At 38.3% G+C, this 16,133-nt stretch overlaps 3 protein-coding genes across 4 annotated transcripts; 1 reads left to right on the top strand and 2 right to left on the bottom strand.

Moving 5' to 3' along the window:
* Nucleotides 1-266: 266 nt before the first annotated feature.
* On the bottom strand, nt 267-3,500 carry LOC147286458 (Polyketide cyclase / dehydrase and lipid transport protein). The gene is made up of 3 exons (XM_086240387.1): nt 2,996-3,500; nt 1,141-1,314; nt 267-626 (listed from the first exon to the last, which is right to left on the bottom strand). The coding sequence occupies exons 1-3, from the start codon at nt 3,449-3,451 to the stop codon at nt 435-437; spliced, it is 822 nt and encodes a 273-aa protein (XP_086096513.1). The 5' UTR covers nt 3,452-3,500; the 3' UTR covers nt 267-434.
* A 7,646-nt stretch (nt 3,501-11,146) lies between these two features.
* On the top strand, nt 11,147-13,445 carry ROC4 (rotamase CYP 4). The gene is made up of 7 exons (XM_086240388.1): nt 11,147-11,346; nt 11,466-11,612; nt 11,792-11,936; nt 12,066-12,154; nt 12,257-12,311; nt 12,483-12,568; nt 13,161-13,445. Exons 1-7 carry the CDS (start codon nt 11,269-11,271, stop codon nt 13,314-13,316), a joined length of 756 nt encoding a protein of 251 aa, XP_086096514.1. The 5' UTR covers nt 11,147-11,268; the 3' UTR covers nt 13,317-13,445.
* An 85-nt stretch (nt 13,446-13,530) lies between these two features.
* On the bottom strand, nt 13,531-15,760 carry LOC147286456 (Haloacid dehalogenase-like hydrolase (HAD) superfamily protein). 2 transcript variants are annotated; one of them, XM_086240386.1, is made up of 8 exons: nt 15,708-15,760; nt 15,325-15,390; nt 15,079-15,144; nt 14,877-14,974; nt 14,674-14,799; nt 14,293-14,586; nt 14,083-14,148; nt 13,531-13,898 (listed from the first exon to the last, which is right to left on the bottom strand). In XM_086240386.1, the coding sequence occupies exons 2-8, from the start codon at nt 15,374-15,376 to the stop codon at nt 13,743-13,745; spliced, it is 858 nt and encodes a 285-aa protein (XP_086096512.1). In that variant the 5' UTR covers nt 15,377-15,390; nt 15,708-15,760; the 3' UTR covers nt 13,531-13,742. The 2 variants fall into 2 exon arrangements, with proteins under 2 accessions (XP_086096512.1, XP_086096511.1); XM_086240385.1 differs by lacking the exon at nt 15,708-15,760 and adding an exon at nt 15,482-15,513.
* Between the last annotated feature and the right edge of the window lie 373 nt (nt 15,761-16,133).

The raw sequence follows: 16,133 nt of genomic DNA, 5'->3' as shown, positions 1-16,133 counted from the left end.
AGTGTTCAATATATATGTCTGCTCTCAAGAATTTTCCCAACCTACTGCAATGTTAGTTAACCATTGTTTTTGGAGATGGACCTGGGTTCGCTAAGTTCGGTTAGATAAGTGTTGATGTTTATGTATTTTGATTATACACACCGAATCATTGATTAATTGCATGGAAATGCACAATTCTATATACATAACTCTTCATTTTCTTCAAATACATCAAAAGTGCGAGGCCGCGCAAGTTGAACCAAATTGGAAAAAAAAAAAGAAAAACGAAAAGGAAAAAAGATTACAACAAATCGTACATTCCAATATTTTCAATGGGATCAATAACTATACATATATATATATTTGTATGTATATATAGCAATAGAGAACTAGCATATATACTTACAAGACAAGAATGAATTAGAATCAGCAGGTAATAGCAATAATTAAATAGATTAACGAGTGTGCAGAGAAGTAGTATTGTGAGTTATTTTGAGTGCTTCTTGTCGGATGCATGCAAGGTTTATTTTGATCTCCTTGCAAAGTCTACCCTCAACAAGCCCAACGGGCAACCACAGCTTTGGCTTTACATCAACTGAGTAGGAAAGAGTTGTATGCATTTCTTGGTCGGCTATATCGCTACTGAGCTGCTCACCAACCAATTAATTAATTAATTAATTGTAAGCTTCTAAAAATGAACTGGAGATCAAGTCCAAATCAATTTCACCAATTTAAGATAAACAGGGACTTCTAGTGTGCACATACGTCCACACTTACAAACATTAGAGGGCATTTGAACTACGGTTCGTACGCCCTCTAATATCCGCAAGTGTGAATCTTTGCACTTGAAGTTTTTCATAAGATAAAAATCCAAATCTACATCTATACATAAGCTGATCTTTGTTTAGTTACTATATATAGTATAGATACAAGTGTAGAGGGTGTAAATATAAAAGAATTACTTTCTATCAGCGTAAGCTCCGGTGTAACCAATGGAAAAACTATTTTGTATAATCGTAATACCGTCATATAGTGTAATCAATTCAAATTCATATTATAACTCGTGAATTAATTGCTCGTTACGTGGCAACATAACGGTTATACCAATTTTTAGTATATAGTATATATGTATGTAGAGCGATTGAGAGAAAATTAAGTTACCTGCTGGAGGAGAGACCATTTTCCTTGAAAGATTTCAAAGTCACCTTCAACCATGTTAAATTCAATATCACGCTTCTGTCCAAAATTAGGAAGGCTCTCAAGTGGAGTCTCATAACAATCTACGATTCCCTTAGCATTGAATTTCAGCCCAAATGCCAAGTTCTGCTGCCCAATCTGTTCAAAATATAATAATATTCAAAATATTGTCACATATAATAATATTTAAAAAAAATATTCGAGTACAAGCTCATTGTCCGTATTTAAATTAGGAACAATACTTGAGTCACCCTTTGGGATACCTCAAGGTCACACTATCCTATATACCATTTACTTTTGAATTAATTACCCTAAGCTACCTTTTATTTATTGTTTTTACTCTCTAGTACACCAATTAATTTTTTTTAATAACAAGGTAAGTTGCTATCTTGAAATCTGGTCAATTGCCATTTTATTTTCTTTTTGTCATTCTCTTTCTTCTCTCTTCTCTCTTCACGCTCATCTTCTCTCTTTATCCCCCCCACTATGTCTCTTTTCTCTTTCTTCTTCATCATCTTCTTGTTCTTCTTCTTCGCAGAGCAAGCACTTCCAGGATGAACACCACCACCACGAGCAGCTCCGCGATCTGTTCGTCATCCAGCTTTGCCATTTTGCCGCTGCCCGCCACTGATTTCGATCCAATTTATCAATTAATTAAATAATTCAGATCCCGACTTTTCTCTCTTCTTATCAAGGTCTGTGCATGAGTATGTTTAGGTTCTTGATTTTTTTTTTTTTTTAGTTCAGTTTCAGAAACTGCAGTTTTCTGCAGTTTCAGAAACTGCAAGTGAACTGAAACTGCAATTTCTGGAATTGCAAGTGAACTTTCTGCAGTTTCTGGAACTGTAAGTGAACTGAAACTGCAGAAACTGCATTTTATGGAACATTGCAAGTGAACTGAAACTGCAGTTTATTGGAGTTGCAGTTACTAACTGCAGTTTCTGAAACTGCAAATGAACTGAAACTGCATTTTATTTGAGTTGCAACTGCAGTTTCAGAAACTGCAAATGAACTGAAACTGCAGTTTATTTGAGTTGTAAGCTTGCAGTTACAGTGTAAGTGAAACTGCAAGTGAATTGAAACTGCAATTTATTGAAGCTGCAGGCTTGCAGTTGCAGTTACTAACTGCAAGTGAAACTGCAGTTTCTGAAACTGCAAAGTGAACTGAAACTGCAGTTTTTTTTTTTAAGTTGCAGGCTTGCAGTTGCAGAACGATACTTGTGAGTGAATATAAACAATTGTTGATTTGGTAAAGTTGAAGAAAGAGATCGATTTGGCAAAAAAAAAAAAAAAGATCAATTTTGGACTGTTTGTGTAGTTGGTTTGGTTGTGATGCGTTTCTTTTGGAAGGTGTCCGCATGTTATATTTTGGGGGGCTGGTAGATAGTGTGTGCAAGTTAATAAAAATAGATTGAGTGGTTTTGGTTAATATTTTGCTTTGTTAGTACCTTATAATTAATGGACTCTTTACTTTTTGTATAACATATTAAAAATTATTTCTATAAAAAATCAAATCAATCGAAAATCGTTTGATTATATAACTGTTGTCAATTAAATAGAAAAAATAAACGATTTTTAATTAAAGAGTGATTTTTTTACTAAACCGTTGATTTTTTCTATTTAATTGACAACAGTTATATAACTAAACGATTTCCAATTGATTTGATTTTTTGCACATGATCTTTAATATGTTATCTAAAAAGTGAACAATTCCGATTATGCGCCGACATTGCCGAAATCAAAATTTAAGGGGATGTGGTGACCTTGAGCTACCGTCTAAGGGGTGACCTAAGTATTGTTCTTAAATTAGGGCATGCACCTGAAAAAGTCGAGCATAGTTGGGAGTCTTGTGGAGCAATCGGCAGACGGCGAGTCCCGGAATGAAATCGGCCAATCTCTCGTAATCAGTCAACAGATTCCAGACGGTGTCGAGCGGCGCCTGTATCGCAATTGCCGATCGGATTCTCCGACAGTTTTTTCCCGTCTTCTCAATCTCTATCTCTATATCCACTACATCTAAATTATCTGTATCTTCTGTATTTATGTCCTCATCCTCAGACGGCAAGAAGGTGGAATCGACCTTGTTCGAGCAACGGGGTCTGAAACTGACATGGTGGGAAACGGAATGCCTTGGATTTTGGAATGAAAAAGAAAAAGGAGTCGCAAGGATTGGGGTTTTTAAAGGGCTTACTGTGAGTAGGAACAAGAGAGAGGGGCAGGGATTGGCAGTTGCAGCAGCAGTAGGAGAAGAGATAGGGACCATAGGCATTTTCATTCATTCACTCACTCATTCGCTGACACAAACCCATTCTTATCTCAGTGAGGCAATCAGGCATCTGACTCATCTCTTCTTATTAGTTTTCTATTTGTATGGGCTTCACTGACTTTAGTAGTATGCATATTTGGGTTGGTGGAGGCCCAGAATCTGCTTTTGTCAGGCTAACCCAGCCCATTTATCAATTTCTATTTGGGCTGGCTCACAGAGTGAACTCATGGGTATTTGTGGCACATAGCCTTGCGGTAAGGGTCGGCAATGGGCCGGGCTCGGCTCAAATTTTTTGGGTTCGGGCCAGGCTAAGGTTTGAATTATAAGAGCTCAATAGGGCTTTCGGGCTGGGCCGGGCTGGGCTTGGGCTTTAATACACAAGCCCAAGGCCCGCCCATCGGACTTTGGCTTGCGGGCTTGGTGGGCCGGGTCGGGCTAGGCCCGAACGGGCGGCCCAGAATGGGCCCAAATCCTATTTAGACACATATATATCTTCAAAAAAAAAAAAAAAGATTTTGGCTATGTTGTGATTTGAATATGAAACCTCATATAACAAACTTCAACTCTCAACCAACTAAGTTGACTAGTTTATTTGGTAAGTTGTGAATCATAACATATTTAATAACTCTTTCGTTTGTTTACTTAAATAAATTATTAATATGCTTATTAAGTTATTATATAATACTATTATGTTAGTGATGCAGAACGGATGGCGGAGAAGTTTATGCAACAGCTTGATCGTTGCAAACGCAAGAAATTTGAGAAATGATTTCTACTAGTCGGAGGGTTTGGCTCTGAAAGTGGTACTAATGCATATCGTTTCGAAAAGAATCGCGAGACGAGTCAAACTCATTGCTATGCTATGACATATGGGCTTTTTCGGCCATCTGAGATCGTTTAGGGCCTCAAAACTGCATTCTAAACTTTCAGACATTTTATTTATTTTCGTTTATATTTTATTTGGGTTTGTAATTACCCGTGGGCCTTAATTATATGGTTGTTTGCGCCCTAGGGTTTCTTTAAGCTTAGTTAAGCAATTTTTACAATTGCTAGCCGAATTATTCTATTATTATTTTTTATCAAACTAATTGTTGAGGTTTTCTCTCAATTTCCTGGTGGATTCCAGGCTTCTTATTCTTTTAGGTTTACGTTTGTAAACCTTAGTTGATTGTATTGCATCAAGTGGTATCAGAGCAGGTCTCTCCTCTTCGATATCGTTGATTCAAGTAATGGGTGACCGTGAAAATGCAGAACCAATCACTCGAGTAGATCTGGATGCCCAGAACCGTCGAATTGACAATCTGTCCGTGCAATTTGGTAAGATTCGAGATTTACTAAGGCAAGCGGTTGACAATATTGGTGTTAATAATGGGAGAGTAGTCGCCAATAATGGTGGTATCAATCAAGGGGGCGAAAACGTGGGAAACCCCGGGGGACATCGTGTGCAAGAAAGTGACTCCGAATCTGAGGAGGAGATCGAAGAACTACCCCAGGAAAATAATCAGAATCGTCCTAATAACAATAACCGTTTTGATGACTATCGGATTAAAGCAAACATTTCGAACTTTGCGGGAAATCTAAAGATTGAGGATTTCTTGGATTGGTTGGTGGAGGTGGAGAGGTTCTTTGAGATTATGGAGATTCAGGAGTCCAAGATGGTGAAGATGGTCGCTTTCAGTCTAAAAAGTACCGCGACTGTTTGGTGGGATCAATTGCAGAATACCCGCCAGAGGCAAGGAAAGAGTCGTATTCGGACGTGGCAAAGGATGAAACAACTTATGATGAGCAGATTCCTTCCTGCAGACTATGAACAAATTTTGTATCGCATGTTTATAAGCTGCGTGCAGGGCAATAAAGCAGTGGCTGAATACACGGATGAATTTATGCGATTGGCAGAACGTAACCATCTGCAGGAGACACAAAACCAGAAGGTTGCAAGGTATGTGAACGGGTTGAAATCATCTATTCAAGAAAGAATTGGATTGCAGAATATGTGGACCTTGCAGGAGGCGAATAACATAGCAATGAAAGCCGAGTTAATGAAAAAAGAGAAGCGCCAGATAACTTATCGGAGGAGTGCAGCAGATTCCTTTGAAACGAATGCTGTTGTTCCTGCTGATAAAGGAAAAACTGGGCAAAGTAGCGGGGGTGCATCAAAGTCTTCGAATTTTCCTGCTAGAGGAACGAATGAAAATAGTGGTAGGAATTTTGATAGAGGAGGGAAGTTTCGCAGTCAACCCCAGAAACAAAACCCGTATGCCATACCCACTATAGATATTTGCTATAGATGCGACAAACCTGGGCATCGTTCGAATGTTTGCCCCGAGCGAAGACAGGCCAATTTAGTAGAAGTGGATGAACCTGAAGAGGAAGATGAAGAAGCAGCTGACAATGATTATGCAGGGGCTGAGTTTGCCCTTGAAGAGGGGCTGGAAAAAATTAATTTGGTGTTGCAGTAAGTTCTTTGGGCTCCAAAAGAGGAAGGGCAGCGGCGAAGTATTTTTCGTTCTCTCTGTTCAATTAAAAACAAGGTGTGTAGTGTGATTGTCGACAATGGCAGCTGTGAAAATTTCGTGTCAAAAAAGGTTGTCGAGCATTTCCAATTACCAACAGTGCCGCATGAAACGCTTTATTCGCTGGGCTGGGTGAAGAAAGGACCTTCAGTTCGTGTTACTGAAACTTGCCGAGTGCCGCTCTCCATTGGTAGACATTATAGGGAAGAAGTGTTGTGTGATGTGATTGACATGGATGCGTGCCATGTACTGTTGGGACGTCCTTGGCAGTTTGATTTGGATACGACCTTTAAGGGACGAGATAATGTGGTGTTATTTACTTGAAACAAACATAAAATTGCTATGGCTCCTATTACGCAGTCAGGACATCTGAGTGTGCCAGAAAGAGGGAATTCTAGTTTTCTGACCTTGACTAGCAGTGAGCGGGAGATTAATGAAGCAATAACCGAAGCTGATTCTTTCTTTCTTGTGGTACTGACAGGTCTGTTGACGGTACACAAAGACATCGCCGTTCCTCTTGAAGTGCAGCAGATGTTGAGGAATTTTCAGGAGCTCATCGCTGACGAACTGCCCAATGAACTGCCACCTATGAGAGACATACAGGATCAAATTGATTTGGTACCCGGCGCTAGTTTACCAAATCTTCCCCATTACCGCATGAGTCCGAAGGAGAATGAGATTTTAAGGGAACATATTGAAGACTTGTTGAAAAAAGGGTTCATTAGGGAAAGTATGAGTCCTTGTGCGGTTCCGGTCCTTTTAGTTCCAAAGAAAAGGAATGCTTGGCGTATGTGTGTTGACAGCCGGGCCATCAACAAGATTACAGTAAAGTACAGATTTCCTATTCCACGCCTAGAAGACATGCTAGATGTACTTGAAGGTTCCAAAGTGTTCAACAAAAATAGACTTGCGAAGTGGCTACCACCAGATTCGAATTAAACCGGGTGATGAATGGAAAACAGCGTTCAAAAGCAAGGATAGACTATTTGAGTGGCTGGTGATGCCTTTCGGGTTGTCCAACGCGCCTAACACCTTCATGAGGCTTATGAACCAGGTTCTTCGTCCATTTATTGGCTCTTTTGTTGTAGTTTATTTCGATGATATATTAATCTACAGCAGGACCAAAGAAGAACACCTGGTTCATCTGAGACGAGTCTTAGGCGTACTGAAAGAAAATTCGTTGTATGTGAATCTGAAAAAGTGTACTTTCTGCACCAATAAGCTGCTGTTCTTGGGTTTCGTAGTTGGTGAAGACGGTATACAGGTTGATGATGAGAAGGTTAGAGCAATTCGGGATTGGCCGACTCCAAAATCAGTGACTGAGGTGAGGAGTTTTCATGGTCTGGCTACTTTTTACAGGCGGTTTGTTCGGAATTTCAGCACCATTACTGCGCCTATCACGGAGTGTTTGAAGCGGGGCAGATTTAATTGGGGAGACGAGCAGGAGAAGAGTTTCGCTCTCATCAAAGAGAAACTTTGCACCGCTCCGGTTCTAGCTCTTCCAAACTTTGAGAGAGTATTCGAGGTCGAATGTGATGCTAGCGGAGTGGGAGTGGGTGCCGTGCTCTCCCAAGAAAAAAGACCAGTAGCTTTCTTTTCTGAAAAACTAAGCGAAGCCCGTCAGAAATGGAGTACTTATGACCAAGAATTTTATGCAGTTGTCAGGGCATTGAAGCAATGGGAGCACTACCTAATCCAGAGGGAATTCGTACTGTTCACAGACCATCAGACCCTGAAGTTCATTAACAGTCATAAATATGTTAATAAAATGCATGCCAAGTGGGTGACTTTTCTGCAGAAGTTCCCATTTGTTATTAAGCATAAGTCTGGTACTCTAAATCGGGTTGTTGATGCCCTAAGTAGAAGAGCTTCCCTGCTGGTTACTCTTTCTCAAGAAGTTGTGGGGTTCGAATGTTTGAAGGAATTATATGAAGCTGACCACGATTTCAAAGAGATATGGGCAAAGTGTGTTAACCACGAACCAATGACAAAATTCTTTATTAATGAGGGATATCTTTTCAAGGGAAATCTGCTGTGCATCCCTATGACATCTTTGCGAGAAAAGCTTATTCGAGATTTACATGGAGGGGGTTTGAGCGGACATTTGGGCCATGACAAAACTATCGCAAGCTTAGAGAAGCGTTACTATTGGCCTCAGTTGAAGCGTGATGTAGGGGCTATTGTTAAGAAGTGCTACACTTGTCAGGTCTCGAAGGGTCAGGTTCAAAATACCGGTTTATATATGTCTTTGCCTATTCCTAACGATATTTGGCAGGATATTGCTATGAACTTTGTGCTAGGATTGCCCCGAACACAAAGGGGCGTGGATTCAGTTTTCATGGTGGTTGACAGGTTTTCCAAAATGGTGCACTTTATTGCTTGCAAGAAAACAGCTCATGCATCCAACATAGCCAAGCTATTTTTCAGAGAGGTGGTCCGACTTCACGGGGTGTCGAAAACTAAAATTTCTTATCGTGACACCAAGTTTTTGAGTCATTTTTGGATCACTTTGTGGAGAATATTTGGAACTGCCTTGAACCGAAGTAGCACTGCTCATCCCCAGACTGACGGTCAGACTGAAGTCACAAATAAGACGCTGGGAAATATGATACGAAGCATCTGCGGAGAAAAGCCCAAGCAATGGGATCATGCGCTACCACAAGTTGAATTTGCGTATAACAGCGCAGTTCATAACGCGACAGGGAGGTCTCCATTTTCCATTGTGTACACAGCTGTGCCTAACCATGTGGTGGATTTAGTGAAGTTACCTGCAGGTCATGGTACAAGTGCTGCTGCTGAAAATATGGCTGAGGAAGTGCTGGCAGTAAGAGATAAGATTAAGCAGAAGCTGGAGCTGACCAATGCTAAGTATAAGGCTGCAGCCGACAAGCACAGGCGAGTGAAAGTGTTCCAGGAAGGTGATTCCGTGATGGTTTTTCTAAGGAAGGAGAGGGTCCCTGCTGGTTCATATAGTAAGCTTAAACAAAAGAAGTATGGACCATTCAAAGTGCTGAAACGAATCAATGATAATGTTTACATCATTGATTTGCCCGAGTCAATGGGAATGTCCAACACTTTCAATGTTGCAGACCTTCATGAGTTCCATGATGATGAGGCTTGTTATCTTGAAGATAACTCGGGGCCGAGTTCTTCGGAAGTGGAGGAGACTGATGCAGAACGGATGGCGGAGAAGTTTATGCAACAGCTTGATCGTTGCAAACCCAAGAAATTTGGGAAATGAGGGAAATGATTTCTACTAGTCGGAGGGTTTGGCTCTGAAAGTGGTACTAATGCATATCGTTTCAAAGGGAATCGCGAGACGAGCCAAATTCATTGCTATGCAATGATGTATGGGTTTTTTCAGCCATCTGAAATCGTTTAGGGCCTCAAAACTGCATTCTAAACTTTCAGACATTTTATTTATTTTCGTTTATATTTTATTTGGATTTGTAATTACCCGTGGGCCTTGATTATATGGTTGTTTGCGCCCTAGGGTTTCTTTAAGCGTACTTAAGCAATTTTTACAATTGTTAGCCGAATTATTTTATTATTATTTTTTATCAAACTAATTGTTGAGGTTTTCTCTCAATTTTTAGTAATAGTGTAATACTATAAATAATAAACTTTTAAAATTATATATAACATTACAACTATAATAAAACATAAATGTACATATGTTTTATTATATATTTTATTACATATTTTTATAAACAAACGATGCAATTGTGTTTTCAACGATCCGAACCGTTCAATTTTAGTTTCTCACTCAACGATAATTCGTGCAAAAAATGAGCTCAATCGGAGATGTAAAAGTGACATAATGGTGGTCGAATTAATGAGCGATCGTGGTTTTTCTAATGATAATCAAATAGGTAGATGAATTTCGATTTGACCGATTTTTTGTAAGGATGATCTTTGACTATGAACATAGAAAATGAACGGGTCAGATTGTTGAAATCACGTTGTAGTCTTCATAATTAAGGAAATAACAAGGTTTCAACGAGAAAGTTATTAGAATTATACTCTTCAAGTGTATTTATATGTAGAAGCTCACATATCGATTGTGTTTTCAACGATCCGAACTGTTCAAACTTTAGTTCCCTACTCAAAGAGAATCTTTGCAAAAAATTAGCTCAATCGGAGATGTAAGAATGATGTAACGGTGATCGAATTAATGAATGATCGTGGTTTTTCTAATGATAATCGAACATTCGAACGGGTAGATGAATTCCTATTTGGCCGATTTTTTGTAAGGATGATCTTTGACTATCAACATAAAAAATGAACGGTTCAGATCGTTGAATTAATGAACGATCGTGGTTTAGTAACTTTAATTATAGTTGTATTATAAAGTTTATTATAATAACTTTAATAACTATGGTTGTAAATTTGTAATGTTGTATATAAGTTTAAAAATTTATTATTTATGGTATTGCACAGTTTACACTATTACTATTTACGAACATTATATGATTATAGTATTATATAATAACTTAATAAGCATATTAATAATTTATTAGAGTATACAAACGAAAAACCTATTAAATATGATATGATTCACCAATTAGACAAATTAACTAGTTAGCTTAGTTGGTTGAGAGTTGATGTTTGTTCCATGAGGTCTCATGTTCGATTCACAACATAGTCAAAATCCTATATTTTTTGATTGAAGATATATTGTGTGTAAATGGACTTTGGGCCGGGCTTCGGGCGGCCCGTGGGCTTCAAGGGGATGACGCAAGCCCAGCCCAATGACTATTGGGGCCAGATTGGGCTTCGGGCCCAATGGGCCGGGCGGGCTTCGTGGCTTGGGCTTTTTGTTGACCCCTACCTTGCGGTGTGGGCGGAAGCAGCCGCGAACACTATAGGTGGTATTTCATATTGGTTCATGAACAAAAAAATATTTTAGATTGATCCACTAACTAATAAAAAACTATAAAATAACACATTCATTATAAATTCTATCAAAAAATAGTTAAAATGATTTTAAACAAGGTTAAATACCACCAGTTTTGCTATTTTGACGTCAAAAAATCCATTATCTTGAATGTTAGACAAGTTCATTTTTTCCTATCAAGCATATAAGATTTTTTACCATTAAATGTGGATTTTCGAAGTGAAGACCAGTTCAAGTTCTGTCTGGGAGAAATTTCCCCAATCTATATATCAATTACAAAAGTAAAGATCGACTGAAATTTGAAAGTGTGTTTATTTAAATTTTTAGTACTCACTACCGAGGCACCCTATTCCTATCCAAAACCCAAAGAACCAACAGGACCGAGAGCTTCAAGACCAGGAGGCAAAAACGGCAGCATGGCCTCAGCATCTGCAGTCTCAGCGCAAATCCTTCATACAAAAAGAAGCACTCTTCCCGCTTTTGGTCATTTCCAGGTGAATTCCAAACCATAAGAAATTTGATTTGAGATTGAGTCTTTGAGAGTAGTAGTAGACATGCCTATCTTTGTTTTAAATTGGCCTTACTATTTTCATGTGTCATGTGTGCTTTCCAGGGTGGTGCTTATACCCAATGTGCCATGCCATATGTTGCATACCCTGCTGCTAGGAGGTTGCAGCAACCAATTGTATGCAGGCCTTCCTATGCATCCAGATTTTCTGTCAAACATCAAAGAATGGTGTGCACCAACTCTATGGCAAATGTGAGTGCTTCTCCTTCTCTCTCCACTCCAACAATTAATGGATATGCAAATGGAACATTGGAATGGATTAGAGTCTTTCAATAAATGGAGACATTTTACTTGAGAAATCATAATAGAATAATAGTTTTTGCTGCTGTGAGTTAGTTAATTTTCTCTCGTGGTTGGTTGTGTGATTTTAGGATGTAGAGCAGTTGCAAGCAAAAGTAACAACCAAGTGCTTCTTCGATGTAGAAATTGGCGGTGAAGCTGTAGGCCGGCTTGTAATAGGCCTCTTTGGTGATGTTGTTCCTAAAACTGTAGAAAATTTCCGCGCCTTGTGCACAGGCAAACCTTTCTTCTCGCCTTTTCCCTCTATTTTTTTTCCTTTTCTTTTGTTTCTCTTCCAGGGCCAATTGCTGTTTTTCTTCTAGTTTTTTGCTTTAGATTAAAATTGATTCGTTATTGTTCTTGCAGGAGAGAAAGGATATGGTTATAAAGGAAGCTCTTTCCACCGCATCATTAAAGATTTTATGATCCAAGGAGGGGACTTCACTGAAGGAGATGTGAGTTTGCTTGCATTTTGTGTATATCCTTGTGTGAATTCAAATAGATTGAATGTTCAACTTACCAAATTAACCCCAACTTAATGGTTTTACTGGTTGCAGGGAACTGGGGGAATCAGTATCTATGGTTCCAAATTTGAAGATGAGAGCTTTGCCTGTATATGTCCTTTTTAGATGATGAGAGGATAGAATAGAGCTTATTATTAATTTCAAATTTAAATGGGATCTTTTAGTTTTAGTTGACATCCTTTAATTTGGGAGGCATGTGATTGTGAACTGAATGCCCTTATACTTATAGTACTGACATTAAAAAAACACTTATTTGCAGTGAAGCATGTTGGGCCTGGTGTATTGAGCATGGCTAATGCGGGCCCTGGTACTAATGGCAGCCAGTTTTTCATCTGCACGGTGAAGGTAAGATGGCTGCTGCAACTCTTTCCATCTGTACATCAAATATTTAATTAAATGCTTTTTGATATTTGAATTCTCCATATGCTTTCCTTCAAATGAATCAAACCACATACATATTCTGTATTTTCTATACTTTGTGCACAGAAATGACTTTTGCAACTTAATAATTGAAAAGGTGCATCTGCTTTGTTTGGTTGCAGTCTTGTAGAGAAGGTTTTTTATTGTCTTCATCTAACCAACCACACCATTGCAAATAAATCTTTAAACTAGCCTGCACATAATCAATGAGATCAATCATTAGTTGAAGGAATAGATAGATAGATAGAGAGAACATATGGAGAGTAAAAGGAAGAATGGAGACAAATGGTTTTTGAGGTTTACTTCCATTTATGAATCTAGTTTTGGTTTATGTGTCAGCACCTTCCAGTCAAAATAGACACTTAAATGATTGGTTAGTTTGTTGTTACTATTTTATCACTGTCCTTTTTGTGTATAGTTGATTGAAAAAATGCATACAAGGTATCCTGTTTGGGCATGTTAGTTATCTCCTGTCTTATAACCTTGTTAATTAATGTTTTTGATGTGCATTATGTAGACTCCATGGTTAGACAATCGCCATGTTGTGTTTGGACACGTTATTGAGGGAATGGATGTTTTGCGGAAACTTGAATCTCAAGAGACAAGCAGGACAGATGTCCCTCGTTTGCCATGCAGAATTGTTAACTGTGGAGAGTTGCTCATGGATGGCTGATTTGTCTGTGAACTCATCCTAAGTACAACTTTGGAATACAGTTTTCCAGTTTGTCCATTCCAGAGTTGTATATTACTTTTGTGACATTTTGGGATGTGCAATAAAATTTTACTAGTCTTGCATCTGAAACATTGTTCATTTTGGCTGAGACAAATTCAATTGGCAATATATAAGCTAGAGATGAAGGTGCATATATTCTGTTGGGATGAATGCAGAGGCACAACTATTACTGTATTTATTCAAACAGAACTACATGGAGTCAATTATATGCGGTATTCGTTGAATTCTATTGTCTTACAAATGTATAACAAGTTGATCATAGTTCATGTGTATCCTTAATTCACTTTATTTCACCAAAGTACTGCCAGCCTTCATTTTCGGAAATTCGCATGACGAGGTGACTGAAGTTGTGATACGGGAGAAAACCTATGCAAGGACCACTGTTTCAACTGCAGTGGACTGGATAAATTGCTCCAGTTGTTGCCCTTCTTCCCCTTCCCATATCTCAGGTAGTGCTTCTTTGATATTGTGGATGCTACTCAACACATGCTCTGCGCCAGGTACTAGTTCTGAGCTCCCAACCTGTCATAAGTATTCCCACTCATATTAGATTTGACTAAAAGTAAGGTGTTTGTTTCTTGATGGTAGTGAAGAGAATAAGAAACTCGTGCTTATAATTTTGAGTTATTATGATATGCTACAAGTTTCCTTCCTCTGAGAAGGTTCAATTATTTCTATTAACTTTGGTTAGCTGCACAGCGCTTACAATAACTGTATGAAGCCCTGCTGCCTTCCCACTTGCTATGTTTCGAGCACTGTCATCAAAGAAAATCTGAGAATGGAAGGGAAAAAAAATCTCCATTACGAAAATTCCATAATGTTTGAAGCTAACAAACAGAAAAAATCATGCTTGACCGGTCAAGAGAAGAAATCAAAATGAGAATCCTTCCAAGTTTAGCTAAGGATCCAATCTTACAGTTTTCTTTGGGTCAACATTTGCAATACGGATAGCAGCTTCAATTGCTTCGACAGAGGGTTTGCAAAGGATTGGTGACTTGGGAGTGAGACTAATTCCAGTGGAAACAGAGGCATTAGCCTCGGGTGCAGTCTGTATGAGAGTCATATAGTCATCTGGTGTAGTCATGTGATCAACTAGTTGAAGATGAGGAGGGTTAAGAGTTTCAAAGCATATGATGCCTTCAAAACAATCTTCCAGCCCCAACCTGTTGAGAACTTGAGCTGCATGCACTTTGTCAGCGTTGGTGAAGATCTGAAAACACCAGTACAAAACATCTAATTAGTTCTTAGACATTGATCTGGTGTGATGTGAACAAATTTTGAAGCAGCACTGGCATACCATTTTTCTCTGTGGCATCGATAACAGAAGGTTCCTTAAGATTAAATCAGGCTTCAATGCATCGTAGGGTAGTCTTCCGTGGACATACTCATGAAACTCGTCATTGTCAAATTCGTAACCAAGAGCCTGGTCAGGAAGCAGACTAATTAATAGAAGAAAATGAAGTCCAGGGAAGGAGCTGATCTGATCTGTTTTTTACATACCTTTAGACCGGCCATGGTTGTCCCATATTCCCTGTATAGTTCCAGGCACATCCTTGGTACCTCACTTTCTTCGATTTGCAAGTTTTGAAGCATGAACTCTACATTAATCAAAATTGATCATCCTCATTAATATATATAGTTACAGTTAATTAAATACTAGTAGAATTTTGGTCATCCTGATTAATGTTGTTTACAGTCTTACCTTCAATGTTCTTGCGGCATGCCAAGTTGAGACCTGAGCTCATGGGGTATAGAGTATCATCCAAATCTGTACGTAAGACATGTTTAGATCCAGGCAAATCTGGTTAACCAAAACATTACACTAGCTAATTGGCTCACTTAAAGGTAATTATTTACAAAGTGAGACTGGAATATATATCATATATATAATCAACATTATTCCCATATGCCTTTTTTAAGTCGAGGCATTAATTATGATGGTATATACCAAAAAGCAAGGTGTCGTATTTGACTCCACCAGACATCCCAACAGCATTCATCTTCAAGAATATGCCTGAAACCAAAGACATATGCTTCTTTGATGAAATTAATTAAGCAAATTAAAAAAAAGACAGTACATATATAAACCCATCAGCAAGGATTACTTAAAGCTTCTATAGTTCAATTAAACATAGATTTGTCGATCAACCTTGCAAAAAAAAAAAAAAAAAATCAATTTAATTAATTTGATCATGTTCAATATGATGAAAGCAATGCAAGTCCATCAGTATATATAATTAACCACAAATATCAGCAATTAAATTAATTTGATCATATCGATCAGTACTACTGCAACATGTATAATAATTAATTAATGATAAAGAATACTACCTTAAAATATATATATGTGTGAGTAGAATGACAATATATAAGTATAACAGCTCTGAATTAATCTGTGATGTATATGCACATGAAAGAGTTGCTTAGGGGAGTGCCTATATATATAAGTGTTGGTTGAATGGAGAGCGGCCAATTTGAGGAATGTGCGAGGTGATCAATGCTCGATCGCAATATGTGATCTGATCATGAGGTGCTGATGAGCATATTATTTTATATTATATTCTCTGATCGATTCTTGGGAATAGTTGAAGCCATCTATGTATCCATCTTGCTAGCTTTAATAAGGTACCTGTCATTTTCAATCTCTCATATGCCTAATGGTATGGACGACTAGGAGTTGAGTTGGGTTTTGAATCTTATTATATATGGAAATGATCGAACAAAGTGGTAACAATTAACGCAATATGCATGCATGTT

The sequence above is a fragment of the Dryas octopetala genome, chromosome 4 (genome assembly GCF_963921425.1).
Source record: "Dryas octopetala chromosome 4, drDryOcto1.1, whole genome shotgun sequence".
NCBI classification, from domain to species: domain Eukaryota; kingdom Viridiplantae; phylum Streptophyta; class Magnoliopsida; order Rosales; family Rosaceae; genus Dryas; species Dryas octopetala.
The sequence above is the reverse complement of the archived record's forward strand: the minus strand, read 5'-3'. Positions and strand labels throughout refer to the sequence as shown.